This window comes from Panthera pardus, unplaced genomic scaffold (assembly GCF_024362965.1).
Source record: "Panthera pardus isolate Hobbes unplaced genomic scaffold, ASM2436296v1 HiC_scaffold_16, whole genome shotgun sequence".
In the NCBI taxonomy this organism is placed as follows: domain Eukaryota; kingdom Metazoa; phylum Chordata; class Mammalia; order Carnivora; family Felidae; genus Panthera; species Panthera pardus.
Genome location: NW_026526721.1, coordinates 6,173,528 through 6,196,814, shown reverse-complemented (window position 1 = coordinate 6,196,814; position 23,287 = coordinate 6,173,528). Strand labels below are relative to the sequence as shown.

General features: G+C 47.2%; 2 protein-coding genes and 1 long non-coding RNA gene across 11 annotated transcripts in view; 2 read left to right on the top strand and 1 right to left on the bottom strand.

Moving 5' to 3' along the window:
* LCA5L (lebercilin LCA5 like) overlaps positions 1–7,146 on the bottom strand; it is a 54,214-nt gene extending 47,068 nt beyond the window's left edge. For 6 of the 8 annotated variants that reach the window (XR_008422410.1, XM_019420366.2, XM_019420370.2 and 3 more), the window contains exon 1: positions 369–469. The gene's annotated coding sequence lies outside the window, so the exon portion shown is untranslated. Of the gene's footprint in view, positions 1–368; positions 470–903; positions 1,371–7,009 lie in introns of those variants that run through there. The other 2 variants (XM_019420369.2, XM_019420368.2) reach the window with 2 other exon arrangements.
* On the top strand, positions 362–2,079 carry LOC109249798 (uncharacterized). Its single transcript, XR_002072762.2, has 2 exons — positions 362–419; positions 1,780–2,079. It is a non-coding gene; the product is annotated as an uncharacterized LOC109249798 (long non-coding RNA).
* Positions 7,147–7,500: 354 nt separating the features above from the next.
* Positions 7,501–23,287, top strand: part of SH3BGR (SH3 domain binding glutamate rich protein) — a 58,729-nt gene continuing 42,942 nt past the window's right edge. The window contains exons 1-2 of one of the 2 annotated variants that reach the window (XM_053903068.1): positions 7,501–7,685; positions 16,538–16,723. In XM_053903068.1, coding sequence (XP_053759043.1) covers positions 7,641–7,685; positions 16,538–16,723 — 231 coding nt within the window. In that variant the 5' untranslated portion in view covers positions 7,501–7,640. The remainder of the gene's footprint in view (positions 7,686–16,537; positions 16,724–23,287) is intronic. The other variant, XM_019420383.2, reaches the window with a different exon arrangement.

Below are 23,287 nucleotides of genomic sequence, written 5' to 3'. Positions count from 1 at the left end.
TCAGTGTTAGGTCAGGGCTGGAGATAGATACTTCTGGGGCTCACTGGCATTTAGATAGGATTTGAGCCTGACACTGGATGGATTCGTGTAGGGAGCCAGTGTAGATAGAACATAGGTTCAAGGTCATGTTCAGCAGTGGAAAACCCCATCCTAAAAAAGTCACCTGTTGGCACAAGCGTAGCAATGGAATGTTAAAGCACAGAGGGGAAACTGGACAAAGAGCTCCAAGGCCGAGCGAGTGAGGGACACACACTGCGGAAATTTCAAAGAATTCCCATTGCCACGGGCTGAGGATAAGGAAACGTCAGCGCTAAGGTTAGACCGGTGTGGGAGGGGCGGGGAACTAGAGCAGGAAGGTAGACACGAACCTGCCCGCATCAGTTTCAGACGGCAAAAAAGCATCCGGCGAAAGCCTGCAGGTCGGGGATGAGGGGTGAAAGCGGCCCCACGCTACCGCTACGGGGGTGGGTGGCGGACACGACCCGGCCCCTTTCCCTGGCGCCTGGCGGTACGAGGGCCGGTCGGTTGGGGCCGCCCCTGCCCCAATGCCCCCGGGCGGCCAGTCCGCGTGGCGGGCCCGCAGTCGGGGGACAAGGAATGGGGGCGCGGCGTGGGCGGGTGAGGGCGCAGGCCCCCTACCCGGGCTGGGCGGGCACGGCTTGGGCAGGCGTGGGCAGGCGAGAGCCTAGGCCCCCTACCCCGGCTGGGAGGGCACGCCGACGCCGGCTCTTCACCAGGCGGCGCTCTGCGGGAGGAGGCGGCCGGCGGCCCGGCTGCGTTACTAACGAGAGCGAGGCTGCGCGGCCCTGGCTGAGCAAGGGGCCGGGGCTGAGTGACCGGCGGCACCGGAGGGCCCGGAGGCTTGAACAGGGGGGCCTGGCTGGGACTGGACAGGGCAGTTACCTGCTCCGCGCGGCTCCCGCGGCCCCTCCCCCGGCTCCCGCGCGTCGCCTTGGAAACCCGCGCGCGAGGCCTCCTGGGACTGGCTGAGCCGCGGGATCGGGCCGCGGGCGCCGCGAGGTCCACGCGCTTGCGCACTGCTGAGCGGAGCGTAGAAAAGTCTGCGAAGTAGCCTCTCTCGCCTGCCCACCTGTGCGCCCGGGGCCCTCCACCTTCGCCCTGGCCGCGTCTGGGGCTAGCGAGCCGGTCCCGCGGCGGGCCCGCCGTTCCTTCACGCTTTCGGTCGCGCTCGCCCCTGTACCGGTGTTTTGAATCCGAGTCCCCTGCGCGTATGTGGTTCCCACGCCTGCGCGGTGCGTGGACCCCGAGCTGGGCGCTCCAGGTTGGCTGCAGGCAGGTTGGGAAAGAGTGGACCCTGCCAGGCGGGTGTAGACTCTGGGTTCCCCGGGAAGGAGGTGAGCCCAGGCAGGCGGGCGTGGAGTCATCGTCCCTGTCTGGAAAGGGAGTGGACAGAGACCAGAGAGCTCCTGTTAACCTCTCTTTACAAAGATGGATTTCTACGGTAAAAAGAAAATCGGATCCCCAAATAATGCGTGTTTGTTGTAGAGAATTTAGAACATACCACAAAGTACGAAGAAAAATTTAAAATCACCTAGATGATGGAATTGCAGGTGATTTTTAATGATAACCTAGGAATTTTAAATGACTGCATAGGCAGAGTTAACGAACATTTTTTTTCTTCCCTTTACCCTCATTGTATTAATGGCATGTTTAGTAGCCACGTAATTGAATCTTTGAGGTGTGACAATTAAAGGGAAATCTCACTAAAGTAGCTCTGAGACTGGAGGGGGAAGCCCTTACCACTCAACTCAATTACAGGCTCCAACAGAAGACTGTCCACAGGAAAGAATGATCGATTCCAGCCCCAACAGGGAAGATGTGCACTGCGTCTCCGGCAAGAAATTGGCCACTCCTGCAACTCAGTCAACGAGAATCGGTCCTCACCCTGAACTCTTGCTTTCCTGGATGTACTTTTGAGCCGTTCTCAACTTTTTCCTTCTCCATAAAATACCGTTCCTCTCCTGTTTGTCGGACTTGCCTAAGGTTTTGCCATCGTTCAGACGTCCCAAGTTGCAATTCTCTGTTATTCCCGAATAAACCCATTTGCTGGTAAGATAACTGACAGTTTTATTTTATTTTACTTTATTTTAATGTTTATTTACTTTTTGAGAGAGAGAGACAGAGCGCTTGTGGGGGAGGGGCAGAGAGCGAGGGAGACATAGGACCTGAAGCAGGCTCCAGGCTCTGAGCTGTCCTCCCAGAGCCCAACGCTGGGCTTGAACCTAGGGACCCTGAGAACATGACCTGAGCCGAAGTCGGATGCTTAACCTACTGAGCGACCCAGGCAGCCCCTGACAGTTTTGTTTTTAAGGTTAACAGAGGTCACTCCTGACTCCTTGGAACAAATTCCTACATGTGAAATTGAAGGATCAAAGGGTATGCCCACTTTGAGGCTTTTCAAAGGTGTATGAAAGTTTGCCTTCCAGGCAAATGTCTCCAATCCTTAACCCACGTTGGGGATAATCTTTTTCTAAGTTTATTTATCTGTTTTTAAGTTTATTTATTTTGAGATAGAGAAAGAGTGTGAGCAAGGGAGGGACAGAGAGAGAGGGTCTGAACAGAGCCCGACGTGGGGCTCGAACTCATAAACCATGAAATTGTGACCTGAGCTGAAATCCAGAGTCAGTCGCTTAACTGAGTCACCCAGGCGCCCATGGGGAGAATCTTTTAAATTTAATTTCTTTAAAAAACGTTTGCGCATTTTAAGTTGACACTTTATTTTGATTTTATTCACATCTTTGATTGCTAGGAAGGACACTTTTTTTTTTTTTTCATATTTTTAGTAACCACTTGTACCTACTTTGTGATTTGCCTTTTTCTGCCCTTTGCCCATTTTTCACTTGTGTTCATCTTTGTAGAACTTTTGATGTTCTGTGAAACTCAGGTCTGGCATGCAAAAACTTGGTCTGTGGTATATGTTATAAATATTTCCTCCAGTTTGTCACTTGCTTTTAAATTTTGTTTGCAATGTATTTTGATATTTGTGTAGAGTCAGCTTTATCACATCTTCCCTTTATGGTTTTGGCATTTGGATTTTAAGTAATAGGGGCAGAGGGCATTTCTACACTGACACTGTTTACATCTAGTGTTTTAGGGGTGGGTGGGGGGCAAGGCTTCCCCTTCAGGTCACCATCCCTTCCTTCTTGTGCTGTTAGAGTGCCCACTCTTAATGTTGGTGGACTGTGTTTCTACAACCTTAGGTGGCGAGTTATTCCTATAAGGTGGGTGGTGGCAGTTTTTGTTGGCACTAAGTCGGGCAGCAAGCACCTCCAGGAGGACCCGCATCAGACAAGTGTCACCCTAGACTTGACATTCATGGAAAGATGCCTGCTTTATGGCTGCTGGTGCTGCCTCGACAGTAAAAAAAGCGGCAGTTTATTATTACATGACCCTCCCAATGCCGGTACTAAGGACTGGAGGAACCTGAAAGATGGAGGTTCCTCAGAACTTCCTTTCCCATCTGAAGGGTCTCTCCTTTTCTTTGCTAGCTGGTCTCAGTCTATAGCCTTTGTTTCTGCCTTTACATCTGTGTCCACCTGTGTTATGGAAGGGGAGAGACCCCCGGGCAGTGCAAAGCTGAAGAAATGCCTTTTAGTAATTCCGATACATATCGACATATGCCCTTACTTCTCTGTATTAGTTTACTGAGTCTGCTGTAACAAATCACCAAAGACCCGGTGGCTTAAAACAACCACAGTTGTACAGGCGGGAAGTCTGAAATCAAAGTGCCGGCAGAGCCATGCTCTCTCTGAAAGCTCTTGGGGAGAATCCTTTCCTTGCCTCTTTTGGCTCCTGGTGTTCCTTGGCTTGTGACAGTACTACTCCGATCTCTACCCTTGCTTTTACAAGGTGTTTTTTTTTTTTTTCTCTCGGCATGTCCCTCCTCTTTTTGTAGGGACATCAGTTACTGGGTTTAGGGCTCACCCTAAATCCGGGATGATTTCATCTCAAGCTCCTCAACCAACTTCATCTGCTAAGATCCTGTTTCTAAATAAGGTCACGTTCTGAAGTTTAGGGTGAATGTGAATTTTGGGGGGGACACTATTCAACTCACTTCTGAGCGGTTACTCTGGTAGTCACCGCTGTCATTCTACATCAAATATGCCTTTACAGGGGCACCTGGGTGGCTCAGTCGGCTAAGCATTCAACTTCAGCTCAGGTCATGATCTCACAGTTCATGAGTTCAAGCTCCGCGTTGAGCTCTGTACTGACAGCTCAGAGCCTGGAGCCTGCTTCAGATTCTGTGTCTCCCTCTCTTTCTGCCCTTTTCCAGCTCACACTCTTTCTCTCTCTGTCAAAAATATATAAACATTAAAAAAAATCAGATGAAATCAGTCTTTCATTACGTATGTGTACATTGTACACTTTACATATCTTACAATTTTATCTGTCAATTATACCTCAATGAAGCTGAAGAACATTCTTTTAAAAAATGAGGTCACATCTATAATTGCTGTCATTTCACTTAGTATCAAGGACTTGGGATGTGAAATGATTAGCCTTCTACCTCTTCACTGGAGCATACAGCTTATTGCTGAAGTGGATTTTCTAAGTCAGATTTGTTGAGCTTTATTTTTTTTTTATTAAAAATTTTTTTAATGTTTTTATTTATTTTTTAGAGAGAGAGAGACAGAGAGTACAAGTGGCACTTGAGTAGGGAGGAGCAGAGAGAGAGGGAGAGAGAATCCCAAGCAGGATATGTGCTGTCAGCACAGAGCCAGACTCGGGGCTTGATCCCATGACCTGTGAGATCATGACCTGACCTGAAATCAACAGCTGGACACTTAACCAACTGAGCCACCCAGGCACCCCTTGGTGAGCTTTATCACTTGGGGGGGGGGGGTGTGTGCCTGGGTGGCTCAGTTGGGTGATTTCAGCACAGGGCATATCTCACAGTTCATGAGTTGGAGGCTTGCATCTGGCTCTGCTCTGACAGTGGGGCTCAAACCTACGAACCGTGAGATTGTGACCTTAGCTGAAGTTGGACGCTTAACTGACCGAGCCACCCAGGCACCCCTATCAATTCATTATTAAAAGGATAATTCATAGTGCAAGGAGAGGGCACTAGGAGTTTGAGGGTAGTGTATCAGGAGTTTCTCTGATGTGGTGCAGAGACAGATGGGCTGGGTTTGCGTCTTGGACGTACCATTTCCTGTTCTATCATCCCCAGTTCTCAGTCTTGATCCTTTAAGAAAATTTTTTACTGTTTATTTATTTTTGAGACAGAGAGAGAGCAAGCCAGTGAGCTGGGGAGGGGCAGAGAGAGAGGGAGACACAGAATTGGAAGCAGGCTCCAGGCTCTGAGCTGTCAGCACAGAGCCCGACGTGGGGCTCGAACCCATGAACCACAAGATCATGACCTGAGCTGAAGTCGGATGCTGACTGAACCACCCAGGCGCCCCTCGGTCTTCATCCTTGAGGAGGGAAAGTAGTGGAATCCAGTGCTAGTGTTGTGCAGATTAAGGAAGTGGTCTTTGCGATAATGCTTAGCACAGATGTGGCACGAGGCAAACACCTAAAAACTGTTAGCTCTTATTTCAGGTAGAGTATTTATTTCTCCCTAGGGCGCATGGATGGAGGGGGAATGTCATTGTCAGAGGCAGTGTTGCCCTATATGATCAGCAGATGTATATTCTGTACGGCACCTGAGAGTCCAGCTGTAGTTTATGTTACTAATTTACAGAAACATTGAGAAATATGTATAGCTTATTAATCTCTTGTATTTAGAAAAAAAGTAGCATGCTCATGCGGTAGATGTTGAGACTAAAGTGTTGAAAGAATACTTTGATGACAAAAATTGTAAATCCTGGGGCGCCTGGGTGGCTCAGTCGGTTGAGCGGCCGACTTCGGCTCAGGTCATGATCTCGCGGTCCGTGAGTTCGAGCCCCGCGTCGGGCTCTGTGCTGACAGCTCGGAGCCTGGAGCCTGTTTCAGATTCTGTGTCTCCTTCTCTCTCTGACCCTCCCCCATTCATGCTCTGTCTCTCTCTGTCCCAAAAATAAATAAAACTTAAAAAAATTAAAAAAAAAAATAAAAAAAAATTGTAAATCCTTTGTAATTTTGAAAATACAGAAAAGAAGAGGAGCAAAAATGATTTATAATCTTAGGTGGCCTTTAAAATAAAATTTACAGGGGCGCCTGGTGGCTCAGGCCGTTGAGCTTCCAACTGTTTGTCTCAAGTCATGATCTCATGGTTTGTGAGTTTGAGCCCAGCATCAGGCTCTGTGCTGATAGTGCAGAATCTGCTTGGAATTCTCTCTCTCCCTCTCTCTCTCTGTCCCCCCCCCCCCCCCAACTCTCTCTCAAAATAAATAAACTTAAAAATTGAAAAATAAAATTTACAATGCTAATGACTGAAATTTGGGGAACCAGTAAGCATCTTTACCAAGGGCCTAATTTGGGAAGTAAACTTTGAGAAGTGAAGCTCTGAGTTAAAAGGTAGTGGTTTAAATCATTCATTCTGATGTAAATGAGTTTGATCTCCATTACAGGGATGGGGCGACCTTTTTCATCAAAGGCACCTATCCAAGGGGGTGGGACTAGACCTCCAGGCCCCTGGGACTCTGGAAAAGGGGGCGGGTAGAGAAGGCCCACAGATCCCTCCCTGCTCCAGTATGCCAGTAACACTTCCTCCAGGGGTAGCAGGGATTTAAGAGAAAAAAAAAAAGAATGAGAAAGGAAAGAGAGACTCCGTTATCCAAAAGGAGTAAATAAGACTGATGCTTTTTGTCTCCTATGTCCTTGATCTTGATTTTGAAACGCATGATAAACATTGGGCAGTAGCATTTGGGCTTTTTACTCGATTTTTAAGTCCTCTAACTTTTAACACCATTCAAATGGTCTGCATAAATCAGATGGACAGAGACTGCGACATTTATTTTCTCCCAACGCCTCTGCAATAGTTAAGACAATATGCTTGTTGAACTCATCCGTGCTGACAGCCCGCCTCCGTCGCCCTGCCTCGTCTGGGATATCAGTGAAACCTTACCCGTCTGCGGCCTGTCAGCCTCGGTTCTTTAGGAGGAACAGGTGGTAAAGGGAGAAAACTGTCAACGGGCCACGCATAAAGGAATCTATTGTAGGAGAGTTGGCCCAAGTGTTTTAATCGGCCGGGAAACTCGAAAGTCGGGAAGCCTGTGTTTATTTCAAGGCCCCTCGCTGTTCGTTTGCCAAAAGCCTCGCGAACACGGCGTCCGCGGGGACTGAGCTGGCGTCTTCTGGGCTTTTCCAGCGCCCCGCGCCGCCACCCGCGCCCACCTCCCTCCGCCCTCCCGCCGGCCGGCCTCTGTCTGCGAGCCGCCGTCTGATTGGTGCGCGGCGCAGCCTTGCCTTTTAGGGGCTGTTGTCGGGCGTTCAAAGTCAGTGGCTGCTTTTACCGACCAATCACGTATTTGCCTGGCAGAGGCCCACCGCTCCCGGGCCAATGGCGGGGAAGCCCACGCCGCCGGCGCCGCGCGGGGCAGGCGCGGAGCTTAAGTTGCGGCGGGAGACGCAAGGGCTCAGACCGCGCTGGGCGGCCGCCAGCTCGCACCTGGCGCCTGCTGCCTGCTCGGCCCGGCTAGCGCCGCGTCCCCTCCCGGGGGTGTGTGTTGGGGGGAGCCCTCTTTCCGACTGTCAAAATGGTTATCAAAGTGTTTGTTGCCACATCTTCTGGGTCCATAGCGGTAGGTGTCTGATGGAACTCGTGGGGCTTTCTTCCTTATCGTATTTTCAGAGGAGCTCAGACTGGGGAGTAGAAGCAGCGGGTCCGGCCCAGCGTTGGCCTTAAGATTCTTTTTGGAGGAGTGTGTGAGTAAGCCGTGGCCCTGCAGTAAGCCTGCGTGCCTTTGCTTTGTGCGTTCGTTTTAACCGTGTTGGAGGAATGTGTAAAATGAGTGATCCAGGCGAGCTGGGTGTGAAAGGGGATTCCAGGAAGGGGGCGTGTTTGATGCTAGAATTTTTAACATGTGATTTGTGTCGTGTTGTGTCGCATAGATTATAGAATCAGAGGCTATTTATTTATTTATTTATTGGTGGAGTATTTCTGCCAATCATTCTGTAAGACCTAAGACTAAAGTTGCAGACAAATGATATTTGGTGGGTGTGCTGAACCCCATTTGGAGGGTGTGCTGAACCCCATTCCTAAAATGACTCCTGGGTGTCATTACAGTTGACCCTTGAACAATGCAGGGGTTAGGGGCACCGACACCCGCGCAGTGGAAAATCCCTGTATAACTTTTGACTCCCCAAAACTTGACTAATGGCCTCCTGTGGACCACAAGGCTTACTGACAACATAAACAGTCGGTTAACACATGGTTTTGTATGTTATGTGTAATATATACTGTATCCTTACAATAAGTAAGCTAAAGAAAGGAAAAAGTTATTAAGAAAATCATAAGGAAGAGAAAATATATTTATAGGGCTTTCTGTATTTATAAGAAAAAGAATCCACCTATAGGTGGACTGGTGCGGTTTAAACTTGTGTTGTTCAAGGGTCATCTGTACCTGAGCGTGCGATGTGACCAAACCGAAAGTGTAAAGTTAGCATGTGTAATAGTATTATTTGAGGAAAATGATGTCACAGTGACAAGAGCAAATATCTCTAAGGCGACAGTTTTAAATGCTCTAGGAATTCAAACAGACCAAAAATAGGTACGAAGAGCTGACCCCCCTAACACTGTCTGATTTCCCTGGGACCAGGCTTAGAGTCACCCCTCCAGTTCCAGCCTTCATTCTGTGCAGGAGAGACCTGCCTGAAGTTGCAGGGGTAACACGGGGAGCCATTTGTCCTTGGCAGTGATCCACGCTTTGCTTTTAGGCTTGAACCTGAGGTGTCTATCAGTCTGAGAGTGAAAGTTCCATGAGCATTTGAGCATTTAGGGGGCTACGGGGAGGAAGCTGAGGGTTGGACACCAGCAAGGGGGCAGTTTCCTTTTATATCTAGTTCCTGGGCCATCTTGCTGCTTGGATTTCACTCAGCCAGGATGATACCCTAGGCCAGCCACTGGCCGGGAACAGCCCCAATGCTGGCTCTTGAACGCCCCCACCCACAGCCCTGAAAGTTCGCGCAGTTTCTAGAGGGCAAGAAGAAAACAAGAGCGATGAGCCTGTGTGTCCCTCTGGGCACAGCGCATCAGCGACTGCTTAGTATCTCTGCAAAACATCTTTTAACAGAAACAGAGGAGGGAACATTCCAGTTTGAAACTGCAAAGTCTTTTGTGGCCGTTGACGACCTCAGAAACTTTGAGTTGGTCCACAAAGAGCACAGTTTTGGATTACTAGACAAAACGTGATTTTTAATGAAGGAAACAGCTTTAGTGGGCTCTCAATATGCTGTTGACGCTCATTGCGGGCAACTTTTACCCCTGCCCTGCCAATCTCCTCTTGTTCCGTGCCCTGTGCATCCTTCCAGAGACAGCGAACAAACTCGTGGACGTCTTAGGATTATTTGATGTCTTACAGTCTTGAAGTTTGGGCACATGACTGAGTTAGCCTCCGAGGATCTGGAGGGGCACCGTTCATTCGAGGGTCTCGGAAAAGCCACGTTAATGCTGGTTCCCTAAGCAAATGTTTCGTTGCCGCTTGGAAGTGTTTGACCTTGGGGAAGTTATCTCACCTTGCTAAGCCTCAATTTCCTTATCTGTAAAATGAGGATAAGAATAGTACTCATCTCATTGGCGTCCTCTTGAGGATTTAGGAAAGAAGGCATGGAGTGCCCTGTATGGTGTCAAATGCTCAGTCAGTGCTTAATACATATTACAATTATTAGTTAACTTTATAATTATTACATATGGCTACTTAATATAATTATAACTATTATATCATATATATTATATACTATAATCGTTGGCTAATGTTACTCAATATTAATATTGTAGTTGCTGTAATTATTAGTTAATATTAGTACATGTGAGTCTGTGATGATGATGTTTCAGAAGAATTGTCCCAAGACACTTAAGTGGAAAGACTTTTGTCTGATCCTGAAGGATGAGAACGGATTATTCCCATGGTATCAGTGCTACTGATTTTTCCTGGGTGGGGGGGGGGGGGATTTTATCCAGAAGCTTCTCGGCAGGGGAACCCCAGAGCGACTGCCAGCACCGATGCTGTGTACGTGGTGGTGGTCGTTCTGCGAAACCTTTACTACTTATTTCTTCACTCTCTTTACTTTTAAAAATGGGTTCTTGCCTGCAACTTTGTTAATGAGGGCATGTGATTTCTGTTGGATGAACACAATTAATGAAAAAGGAAAAAACAGAGGCACTTGGGTGGCTCAGTCAGTTAAGCGTCTGACTTCAGCTCAGGGCATGATCTTGAGGTTCGTGAGTTTGAGCCCCACGTCCGGCTCTGTGCTGACAGCCCAGAGCCTGGAGCCTGCTTCGGATTCTTTGTCTCCCTTTCTGTCTCTCAAAAATAAATAAACATTAAAAATTTTTTTTTTTAGAAAAAGTAACGGGGTGCCTGGATGGCTCAGTCAGTTAAGCGTCAGACTTCGACTCAGGTCATGATCTCAGGGTTTTTGAGTTCAGGCCCCACGTCGGGCTCTGTGCTGACAGCTCAGAGCCTGGAGCCTGCTTGGGATTCTGTGTCTCCCTCTCTGTCTGCCCCTTCCCTGTTCAGTCTCTGTCTATGTGTCTCTCAAAAATAAATTTTAAAAATGTTAGGGGCGCCTGGGTGGCTCAGTCGGTTGGGCGACCGACTTCGGCTCAGGTCATGATCTCGCGGTCCGTGAGTTCGAGCCCCGCATCCGGCTCTGTGCTGACAGCTCAGAGCCTGGAGCCTGCTTCACATTCTGTGTCTCCCTCTCTCTCTGACCTTCCCCCATTCATGCTCTGTCTCTAAAATGAATAAACGTTAAAAAAATTTAAAAAAAAATAATGTTAAAAAAATTAAAAAAAAAGAAAAAGTAAAAAACAAATTGCAATCTCTTTATGAGGGCTTATGCATATGCAGCTGTGTGTCACATCTCTGAACAGTTGATCACAAAGCACTGTCACATTTTTCTGCTTTACAGAGGAATGTGGGTGAAGAGACCCTGGTAGCAGGAGCAGATCTGTGTCTTCCTGAAGGCCAGTGCCACAGTGGGCTGAGGGGACAAGGGGAGGGAAGACGGTTCTCACTGTTTGCAAGCTGCACAGCCCCTGGAAACTTGATCTTTAAAAAAAATTATTTTTCGTTAATTTTTTTTAATGTATATTTATATTTGAGAGAGAGAGAGACAGGGCATGAGCAGGTGAGGGGCAGAGAGATGGACACAGAATCTGAAGCAGGCTCCAAGCTGGGAGCTGACAGCACAGAGCCTGACATAGGGCTCGAACTCATGGACCATGATATCATGACCTGAGTCAAAGTTGGACGCTCAACCGACTGAGCCACCCAGGTGGCCCATTTTTAATTTTTAAAAATGTTCTTATTTATTTTTGAGAGAGAGAGAGAGAGAACACATGCAGGGGAGGGGCAGAGAGAGAGACGGAGACACAGAATCTGAAGCAGGCTCCAGGGTGAGCTGTCAGCACAGAGCCTGAAGTGGGGCTCGAACTCGTGAATTGTGAGATCATGATCTGAGCCAAAGTCGGATGCTCAACTGACTGAGCCACCCAGGTGGCCCTGGAACCTTGATCTTTAAGGACAGACCGTAATGGTGGCTCCTGGCTTTCTCGAGCCTTTCTCCAGTCTTGATTGAGTGTAAATATGATGGGGAAAAATCTTGGCTCTTGGATGAGATGGATCTGGGTGTAAATCTTGGAAAACTCCTTAATTCACCGGTAATTCAGCTTTGTAATTTTAAAATGGTGATGGGGGGGGGGGGGGCGGTGCCTGGGTGGCTTAGTCAGTTAAGCATCTTACTCTTGGTTTCGGCTCAGGTTATGATCTCAGGTTTGTGAGTTTGAGCCCCACATCTGGCTCTGTGCTGACAGTGTAGAGCCTGCTTGGGATTCTCTCTCTCTTTCTCTCTCTCTCTCTCTGCCCCTCCCCTGCTTGCTCTCTCTGTCTCTCAATAAATAAATAAACTTTAAAAAAAATTTAAAAAAAAGGTGATCAGAGTACTTAGCCTGGCCTGGTCATCGGGATGAGTCAGTGAGGTAACAACGTGCCGGGTGCCTGACCATGCAGGCTCTCACCTTGTGCAAAATGCTCGTCCACACACCGTGTTCCCTGGTTCTCACCAGAGCCTGGGGTGGGGCTGGGGTGGCGCTTAAACATTTTGCAGCCTTAGAGTGGATCCCCTCAGGAGGCTGACAGCAGCCTTCTGAGCCAGGAGGGAAATGCAGGTCGCCTCCCCCAAATGCAGTGTGCTTTTCACTAAGTGCAATGGCCTCAGTTAGAAAAGCTCCTAACTGTACAAGACAATAAAAGGGAGGTGCCAGGCAAGTGGCTCAGTGATCCCTCTGACACATTACAGTAACCAACAGTGGCCGGTGACTTCAGGAAAACAACACTTTCTTTCTCTCTCTCTCTCTCTCTTTTTTTTAAGAGTTTTTTAAAAAGTTTATTTTTGAGACAGAGAGAGAGAGAGACAGAGTGTGAGCAGGGGAGGAGCAGAGAGAGAGGGAGACACAGAATCCAAGGCAGGTTCCAGACTCTGAGCTGTCAGCACAGAGCCTGATGCGGGGCTTGAACTCACAAACTGTGAGATCATGACCTGAGCCGAAGTCGGATGCTTAACCCACTGAGCCCCCCAGGTGCCCCGAAAACAACACTTTCTTATGAGTGAATGTAACAGGATGGGAAAGCAGAGATCTCTGAGCCTCGGCTGACGTCCCAAAGGCTCCAAATGACCCAGACCCCAGGGACCCCCAGGTCCTTCAGAGGGGCTACCTAGAAAGAGGCTGCAGCCTGCGGGGCTGGCGCTGGCCAGGGTGCCATGGAGGGAAGAGAAGGGGCAGGAGGTGGGGAGGGGAGGGTGTCTGTGGTGGGAACCACTGGGTGCCGTGCCCGCACCTTCCCCCGGGGACCATAAAGGGAGGTGCCCCCTGGGAGCTGATGGCGCTCGGGGGGCAGCTCGGGAGGCCGTGTAAAGAAGAGTGAGCACTTTTTGCCTGTGAGGGTCCGGTGGGGCTCCTTGAATAGATATCCACCAGGAGGGAGGACTGTGGGGGAGAGGGCCCCCACTCAGGGTGCAGATTTTTTTTCCTCTCTGTTTTGGGGGGCAAGGGGCTGGGAGATAGCACTTAAGACAGTATCATGCACCCATCAGTCCGTTAAGTTCCTGTACATGCAGTTGTTTGTCTGGCAAGAAATAACGGGTCTTCCCCTCCCTGGTTCTCTCGCCCTCTTTGACCTTCTAACAGAAGAAACACAAGTCAGGGCTTGGGCAAGGGTCCCCAAGGCACCCTTGGGGAAGGGTTTTTCATCTATTCAGAAATCAGGGAGTAAGATGAAATCCTTCTTGCGTTTCACCTCAAGTCCTGACGCATGATTAATAGAGATGGAAATAATGTTGGCGAGGTGGCCGTGGACCTCGGCCAGGCTGGTCCGGGCTCCCGGGAGGGTATCTGAGAAGGAAGGAAGACGGGGCTTTGGACAGAATGAAGGATGTTGCCTTCTGACTATTTAATTACAAGCAAACCTGCCTAAAATGAAGACGTCTCCTCTCTTCAAGCCGCAGAGTTATCTCTGGAAATAGCTTAAGGAATAAGCAATTTATAGAGTGGCACGGATAATTATGGACAAGTTGGAAAGTATGTATAGGAGACATGATTAATTAACGTAGTAATTTAGTCCAACAACCTGTCATCAGGTCTGATGGGATTTTTGTCATATTCAGAGATTCAGCTGTGAGGCTGTGGCGTTGGGAGCACGGTTTCTGTGCGGAGGAACGGAAGGTCCAAGGGCCCAGTTGGGGGAGGACACGTGGGTGTAGAAATCCGAGCCTTTCCTTTGCTTCCGATAGATGTGACACTCAGGAATGTCCCAGCATGTGTGTGCCGGGAGCCTGAGGGACATTCCAGCACCCCACACCTTTCTGTATGACTTTTATTTTTTTATTTTGGTCCATGCTTGCCCCAAACTGAGTCTTTCTGATTAAGTGTTGTAGCTAACAGCAGCCTTCAATTTAGTGATCTCATGCTTTTAGACCCATTATCTTTGTTATGTTGGTAGAACAAATGTTAATGAAAAAGTAAATGTGTGATGACCACTTATATATATGGGTATACACATAACATATATACAATCTTATGTATAATTTATATTTACTTGTAAGGAATTTACAAATTATATTCATTTATGTTATATTTTTAATTAATATGCAATCAGATCACCACCAAAATGATATGATACAGAATTTCATTTGGGTGGTGATTTGCTTCCCGGGCTTAAGCATCCATACGTGCCTTCTTTTTCCTTATATTAAGAGAGAAACACTCTACACACAAGTCATTGAAAGATTCATTTATTTTGGGAAAAATGAACAAAATAATTTTTGGGAGGGCGCCTGGGTGGGTCAGTTGGTTAAGCCTCTGACTCTTGATCTCAGCTCAGGTCTTGATCTCGAGGTCATGAGTTCAAGTCCCATGTTGGGCTTCATACTGGGCATGGAGCCTACTTAAAATAACAATAATAATAATAATAATAACAATTTTTTGTATACATATCTCTGGAAGGAATTAGGTTTGACCCAAAGAGGGATGGGCATGGGCCTTTTATATCATTTTTTGGGGATTCTCAAATTCTAGTATCTCTACTGATAAACGAGTTACACAAGAATAACAAGGGGGAGCCTGTAAAATATGTACATGTATACATATAAAATATGTGTATATATTTCAGAGAGAGAGAGCATGAGCAAGGGAGAGGGGCAGAAGGAGAGAGAGAGAGAGAATCTTTTTTTTATGTTTATTTATTTTTGAGAGTGAGACACACAGAGTGCAAGCAGGGGAGGGCCAGAGAGAGACAGAGACAGAATCTGAAACAGGCTCTAGGCTCTGAGCTGTCAGCGCAGAGCCCGACACGGGGCTCGAACTCATGAACCACAAGATCGTGACCTAAACTGAAGTCAGACACTTAACCGACTGAGCCACCCAGGTGCCCCGGGAAGGAGACAGAATCTTAAGCAGACTCCATGCTCAGTGCTGAGCCCGACGAAGGACTCGCTCCCATGACCCTGGGATCATGACCTGAGCCAAATTCAAGAGTCTGATGCTCAACCAGCTGAGTCACCGAGGCATCCCTTTTTTTTAAATAAAATATTTTTCATGACTTGTTTTGATATGAGACAACATTCTATGCAGAGAACTTAAAAAATTGAGATATTAGGGGCACCTGGGTGGCTCATTTGGTTAAGTGTCTGACTCTTGATTTGAGCTCAGGGTTGTGAGTTCAAGCCCCACCTGGGGCTCCATGCCCAGGGTAGAGCCTACTAACAAAATGATAAGATACTAGGTATTTTCGTGTCAAAGAAAACATTTAAAATTTTACTCATATTTTTAAGAAATGACTTATTTTGCTTTATTTTGCTGATCATCTACAGCGTGTTCGCTGTCTAGGATGTACAAATGGGTTGTTATTTGCATTTTTTTTTTCACCCAGATAAGCAGCGTACGGATCTGTTACGCGAAGAACTCGGTGTGATGTCTTGTGCCGAGGACAGTGGATAAATCAGTGTTGATTGATGGTTCGGTTGACCACTCTGGGCCTCTTTCTCAGAGGCTCTTAAGGGGAGGCCATGGGGTCTGTGCAGGAAAGGGGCGTCGTGCATTTGGGAAGTGAATGCTTTGAAGAGAGAGAGTGGCTGTGGTTGTCTCTGGGGATGGAGGTCTGAGTTGTGGAAAGGCCCAGCGTCCTGAGAAATGGGGGCTAGGAGACGAGAGCTCTGGGTAGGGAGAAAGGCGCCAAGAGCTGTATCTCAGGCGAAGCTGGCGCCCGCTCCCCATGTGAGCGGAAAGGAGAAAGCCGAGAGAGACCAGGGTTCTCTGCCTGTGTTGCGCTTTGCGAGCTGGGAGACACAGCCACTGGCTTTTTCTGTCTTTTCCTCTGTTCTTTCCCCTCTCAGTCCTCTCCACGTGGGCTTTCCAATCTCCTGTCCTGTTTCGAAAGCCGCTTTTGTTCAATGTGACTCACGTGCCCGTTTTCATAACTGTGAGGGAAGTGCTTTTTAGTTGGGTGTGCTTGGTATTTACGTTTCATAGCGAATTCTCTTTTGTCTCTTTTCTTCCTTCTCTTCTCCCACCCCCCCCCTTTTTCTTCATAACCAATTCTTATTATTATTTTTTTTTTTTGGCGTGAAAGCTTAGCAGAGAATGAAAAGTACGTCAAAGACCTCAAATAAAACCTAGGACGAGGGCATCTCTATTCTTATTCGGTTGATTATACCATGATTGAAACATTGGTGAGATTACAATTTTAGAATTTAAATAATCACTCTGTTGATCCTTTATAATGAAGAGGTGTGATTTCGTTGTCTACCTTGTTTCAATAATAGTGAGATTATTTGTGTTGCATGGTATAGTTGGAGAAAGGATTTCTGTAAATCTAAGCAAGACATTACAAAATAAAGCCAGTTGAATCGTAATCTTTCTCTGCTCTTGACTCAGATTAGGAAAAAGCAGCAAGAAGTAGTGGGCTTTTTGGAAGCTAATAAGATCGACTTTAAGGAATTGGACATTGCTGGAGACGAAGACAACAGGAAGTGGATGAGGGAGAATGTTCCTGGAGAGAAGAAACCTCAAAACGGGATCCCTTTGCCTCCCCAGATCTTCAATGAAGAGCAGTATTGTGGGGTGAGTGTTTGATTTCTTGGGAAGTTCTCTTGCGTGAGTGTTTACCAGAAATGGTTTAAACAGATTAATTTGGAGGCAGAATTTGAACTTGTTGACAGTTTCAGGACATGATCTATTTCTCCCAGTACCCAGACGGTGGATCCATTGTGAGTAGTCAGTGCATGAGATTTACAAAAGGAGAGAAACAATAAAATGATGATTTGGAAGTTCCTGGGATTATTTTGGGTTCCTTATTTTGCTGTGAAGAATTAGCTCACTTGTTCAAATAAAGTGTGCGTTTTGTTGGAAAGGGATTCTTTTTTTTAACATATTTTTTATTAAAACATTTTGTGTATTTTAGAGAGAGAGAGCATGTGTGTGCATGAGCAGGGGAGGGAAGGAGGGGCAGAGAGGGAGAGAGAGAATCCCAAGCAGGCTCCACGCTCAGTGTAGGGTGTGACTGGGAGCTCGATCTCACAACACTGGGATCATAACCTGAGCTGAAATCAAGAGTCAGACACTAAACCGACTGAGCCACCTAGGTGCCCCTGTTGGAAAGGAATTCTGACCAGTCTTGCAAGGTACCCATCCATGAACCCAGGCAGACACAGGTAGGCTTTCACTTTACAAAAAACATTTTTTTTAATGTTTATTTTAGAGAGAGAGAGAGAGAGAGAAAGACAGAGTGCGAGCAGAAGAAGGGCAGAGAGAAAGAGAGACACAGAATCCAAAGCAGACTCCAGGCTCCAAGCTGTCAGCACAGAGCCCATGTGGGGCTGGAACCCATGAACCGCGAGATCATGACCTGAGCCGAAGTGGGATGCTTAATCGACTGAGCCACCCAGGCGCCCCGGCTTTCTTTCACTTTTATAAAAATGATTTGCAGGGTCACCTGGGTGGCTCATTCGGTTAAGCATCCGACTCTTGATTTGGGCTCATCCTGATCTCACGGTGGTTAGATTGAGCCCCGTGTCAGGCTCAGCACTGAGTGTGGAGCCTTTTTAGGATTCTCTCTCTCCCTCTCCCTCTGCCCTTCCCCTGCTTGCGTTCTCTAAAAAAAAAAAAATGATTTTCAGAAGTCGGGTTTTCATACAGATACCTTAAATTTGTTTAAATGTATCTAGATTGTTTAAAAACTGTCCTGAACACTTTAATTATAACAGCAATTTTATTTTATACATTTAATAGTTCACTTCCCCAGAAAATCACTTTTTCCTCAGAGTTTTTTCCACAGTTCTGCTTTGTAAATGAAATTGTTGAAAAGAAACATTTAAAAACTCAAAGAGCTTTAGAACATGAGCACTGGAAGCTGGCTGGGGGTCATCTGAGCCTTCTAGGTCATTTTTCAGATGCCTCCATCAGGGCTCCGGAGGGTGGAGGGAGCTGGTCAGTGTTGTGTTGTTCCTGAAGGCTGGAGCCACCTGTAGGAATCTTGACTTCCCTCTTTTCTTGCACGCAAAATGGCTGGTTCTTTCGATTAGCTCCTCTTGATTCTGTGTCTCATCTGAAGCTGGCATGGTCCAATCAAAGCCTGAAGGCCAAGGCCTGTGGCTGCCTGTTTTAGTAAATACAGTGTTATTGGAACACGTCCACACTAGTTCAGTGACCCATCACCTGTGGCTGATTTTGCATAATGGGAGAGCTGAGTAGTTGCCACAGAGACCATATGATTCACAAAGCCAGAAGTATTTAGTATCTGCCCATTTACAGAAAAGCTTTGGGGGCCTGCCTCCGACGTGAAGCACCGACTTGTTTGGTTATTGGAGGTTTGTATTCGTTTCATAAGGTTGATGTAACAAAACACCACAAACATGGTGGCTGTTGTGAGCTGTCTGTGCCCTCCCCAAATTCATAGGTTGAAGCTCTAACCTCCATGGTGAGGGTATTTGGAGATGAGGCCTTTGGGAAGTATCAGCTGAGATGAGGTCATGCAGGGAGGGGGCGCTTTGTGATGCAATTAATGTCCGAAGAGGAAGAGAGAGAGAGAGAGAGATCCCTCTCTCTCCACCATGTGAGCACACGGCCAGAGGCAGCTGTCTGCAAGCCAGAAGCCAGCCATCCTGGCACTCTGGTCTCGGGAGTCCAGCCCCCAGAGCTGTGAGATGAGACATTTCTGTCATTTAAGCCCCTCAGTCTGTGGCATTTTGTTATGCAATCCAAGCTGACTACTTCGGTGCTTTAAAATAACAGAAATGTACTCTCGCACAGTTCTGGAGGTCAGAGGTCTGAAGGCAAGGCGTCAGTAGCATTGGTTTCTTCTGGAGGCTACAAGGGAGGATCTGTTCCATGCCTTTCTCCTAGCTTCTGGTGCTTGCCAGCAACCCTTGGTGTTCCCCGGCTCGAAGATATCTCTCTCCGATCTCTGTCTCCATCTCTCCTTGTGTTCTCCTGGTCTCTCTGTCTTCACTTGGCTTCTTTAAGGACAACAGTCATTGGAATAGGGCTCACCCCACTCCAGTATAGCCTCTTGTAACTAATCACATCTGTAAATATCCTATTTCTGAATAAGGTCACTTTCTCAGGTTCTGGGTGGACAGGGATTTGTGGGGAACAGCACAGGGCTGTATGGATTTATATGGCTGTGTTAGCATCTTCAGAGGCTTAGCTCAGTCCTGTGGGTGGGGGGGTGTTTTCAAACAGTCTGAATGTGGCAAACTCTTCTTTAAGAGAATGTATAGTCCAGCCCAGGCCTCCTGTGGGTTTAAGCTGGGGCTTCCCAGGATGTAGAATGGAGTTCCTATGTGAGGAAGGGTCCTCCCCTCCACCTCTCATTCTTGCCTTCCCCTGCCACTCCCCACCTCCTGACATCCCTGCATCCTGACCCATATTTCTAAGGCTTGGGGCTCTTTGTTTTTTAAAAAATGTTTATTTATATATTTTGAGAAAGAGAGAGAGAGTGTGTGTGTGTGAGCAAGCAGAGGGGAGGAGCAGAGAGAGAGAGGGAAAGAGAGAATCCCAAGCAGGCTCCATGCCGCCAGCACAGAGTCCGGCTTGGGGTTCGAACTCACAAACCATGAGATCATGACCTGAGCTAAAACCAAGAGTCGGACGCTTAGCCAACTGAGCCACCCAGGTGTCCCATAAGACTTAGGGCTCTTATTGGATGAGGAAAGGAATAGTGGTGGTGGGCAATTTTAATTTTATTTTTTATAACTTTTTTTAATAATTGAAAAATCAATACATGTGCACACTGAAAACTTTAAATAGTTCAGGGGCGCCTGGGTGGCTCAGTGGGTTAAGCGTCTGACTTCGGCTCAGGTCATGATCTCGCGGTCTGTGGGTTCGAGCCCCACATCGGGCTCTGTGCTGACAGCTCAGAGCCTGGAGCCTGTTTCGGATTCTGTGTCTCCCTCTTTCTCTGACCCTTCCCTGTTCATGCTCTCTCTCTGTCTCAAAAATAAATAAATGTTAACAAAAAATTTAAATGGTTCAAAAGTTGCCTCTGGTAAAAATTATTCTGCCTCCCATGTCAGACCCCTGTGATTCTAGTTCCTTCCCCGAGGTGGCTGGTTTCACGGACCTGTGATCTGGGAAGTCACCCAGGCCCCACACTTAAGAGAGCTCTCTGCTTGGTTCAACACTCTGCTATTGCTGTCTTGAATTTTTTTTAAATGTTTATTTATTTTTGAGAGAGAGAGAGAGAGAGAGAGAGCGCACATGCAAAAGCGGAAGAGGGGCAGAAAGAGAGAGACAGAGAATCCCAAGCAGGCTCCACGAAGTGAGTGCAGAGCCTGATGCTGGCCTGGAACTTGAACCCTGAGATCATGACTTGGACACTTAACCAAGTGAGCCACCCAGGCACCCTCTGCTGTCGCTGTCTTGAAATCCACAACGTTTTTTTTTTTTTTTAATTATTTATTTTTGAGACAGAGAGAGACAGAGCATGAGCAGGGGAGGGGCAGAGAGAGGGAGACACAGAATCTGAAGCAGGCTCCGGGCTCTGAGCTGTCAGCACAGAGCCTGACACGGGGCTCAAACTCACAGACTGTGAGATCATGATCTGAGCTGAAGTCGGACACTTAACCGACTGAGCCACCCAGGCACCCCGACACAACGGGTTTTGAACAAGGGACCCGGGTTTCATTTTTGCATGGGGTCCCTGCAAATTACATAGAGGGTCCTGTTCTGGCAAACCAATGTTGGCAATTTCTAGTTTGACCTTCCAGAAATTTTCTGTGTATATTTATAATATACGTGACATATATATTTTATAGATACCTGTAATATCTATGATACAGGATACATTATACAGCTATATATTGGTATATTGTATATCCCTTAAAAATAGGAGTGTGCTATAACACTTGGGTTTTTTCAGTCCATAACCGTATCTCAGAGACCCCTGAGCTGCACAAGCTCCTTACTTTAATGGCTGCCAAATGTTCCATTGTATATGACATCATTTATCGACACAGCCCTCTAGTGGGGAATATTCAGGAAACATTCAGCACACAGACAATGCTGCAGGAAATCTTTTTTGTAAAAATTTTGTTATGTTTTTTGAGAGAGAGAGAGTGCGAGTAGGGGAGGGGCAGAGAGAGAGAGGGAGAGAGAGAATCCCAAGCAGGCTCCACGCTGTCAGCGCAGAGCCCGATATGGCACTTGAACCCAGGAACCATGAGAGCATGACCTGAGCCAAAATCAGGAGTCGGACGCTTAACTGACTGAACCACCCAGGTGCCCCCAGGAAATCTTTTGATACATACAGATTCTTATACGCAGTATGAATATATGCGTGTAGGAATCAGCTCCTAGAAAATGTGCTAAGTTAAAACACGTATGCACTTTGTATTTCAGTAGATGTTGGCAAATGGCCCTATTCTGCCCTGTGCCAACTTACGTGTCCACCAACCTAGTCTGAGGGTGGCTAATTCCCTGTGACCTTGACCACACTCCATATGCAAACTTCTGAATCTTTGCCAGTCTAATAGATGAAAAATATATTCTCACTGCTTTGACTTGGATTTCTGTCTGGATGAGTAAGGCTGAATTCCTTTTCCTATGTTTATGAGGTATTTGTGTTTTTCTGTGACTTGCTCTTTCTCTGTTGGGTCACAGGTGATATTTATTGGTTTGTAAGAGTCTTTATTTATGAAGGAAAGTAGCCCTTTACTCCCATAGATGTTGCAAATTCTTTTCCCACATTTCTTGTCTTTTGAGTTTTTAAGCAGAACTTAAAATTTTTTTATGTAGACAAATTCACTGATCTTTTTTTCTTTATGGTTCCTGACCCTGAGTCTTGCTTAGAAAAGCTTTCTGCACTCTGAAATTATCAAAAGAATAATTTCATTTTTTTCTATTAGTACTTTTCCAATGAAAGTAATATTTTAAATCTTCTATTTTTCCTTATTTTAACTGTTATTTTTTTTTAATGTTTATTTATTTTTGAGAGAGAGAGAGAGACAGAGCAGGGGAGGGGCTGAGAGAGAGAGGGAGACACAGAATCTGAAGCAGGCTCCAGGCTCCGAGCTGTCAGCACAGAGCCCGACGTGGGGCTTGAACCCACAAGCCATGAGATCATGACCTGAGCCAAAGTCAGACACTTAACCGACTGAGCCATCCAGGTGCCCTAATCTGTGGACACTCTTAACAAAAGTGCACTGGTAAGGCAGAGGGCTTTGTTTCCAGAAAGTAGCTAAAAATGATTATTTGTATTGTAGGTTCAGATTTTAAAAGGAAACTCAAAGAAAGGTTCTGAAGACTATGTCAGGATTTTGTTTTTTATTTTTTTTAATGTTTATTTATTTTCGAGAGGTGGGGGGAGGGAGAAGGAGGGGCAGAGAGAGAGAGAGGGAGATACAGAATCCGAAGCAGGCTCCAGGCTCTGAGCTGTCGGCGCAGAGCCCGACATGGGACTCGAACTCCCGAACCTCGAGATCATGACCTGAGCCAAAGTCAGACACTTAACCGACTGAGCCACCCAGGCATCCCTCTGTCAGATTTAAAATGGTAGAAGGGGGGGCGCCTGGGTGGCTCAGTCAGTTAAGCGTCCGACTTCGGCTCAGGTCATGATCTCACAGTCCGTGGGTTCGAGCCCCGCGTCGGGCTCTGTGCCGACAGCTCAGAGCCTGGAGCCTGTTTCAGATTCTGTGTCTCCCTCTCTCTGTGACCCTCCCCCATTCATGCTCTGTCTCTCTCAGTCTCAAAAATAATAAAACGTTAAAAAAAAATTAAAAAAAAAATGTTTCTAAAAAAAAAAAATAAATAAAATAAAATAAAATAAAATGGTAGAGGGAACCTCAGGGACAAGCAGTGGTCTCTCGCACCAGGGCAGGGAGAGGAGTGGATGTCAAGGTAGTTCTGAGCACCGCTGCGTCCCTGCCTGTGTGAACTGCCCCGTGCAGAGCAGATGAAGACATTATCCCGAGGGCGTGGCCGACCACCATTAGCTAGAGAAAGGGGACGCCCGATGGGAAGCCAGGCACAGTGGAGGCCAGCTCACCCGCCTGGCAGAGGAGTGCTAACTGGACGCAGCAGACATGTCTGTCGATGCCAGGTTGGAGGCTGTGCATCTTAGCCCAGGTAAGGACTGGGTGCCTGCCTGGGCCTGAACACAACCAAAGGGGACCTGGGCCACTCAGCACA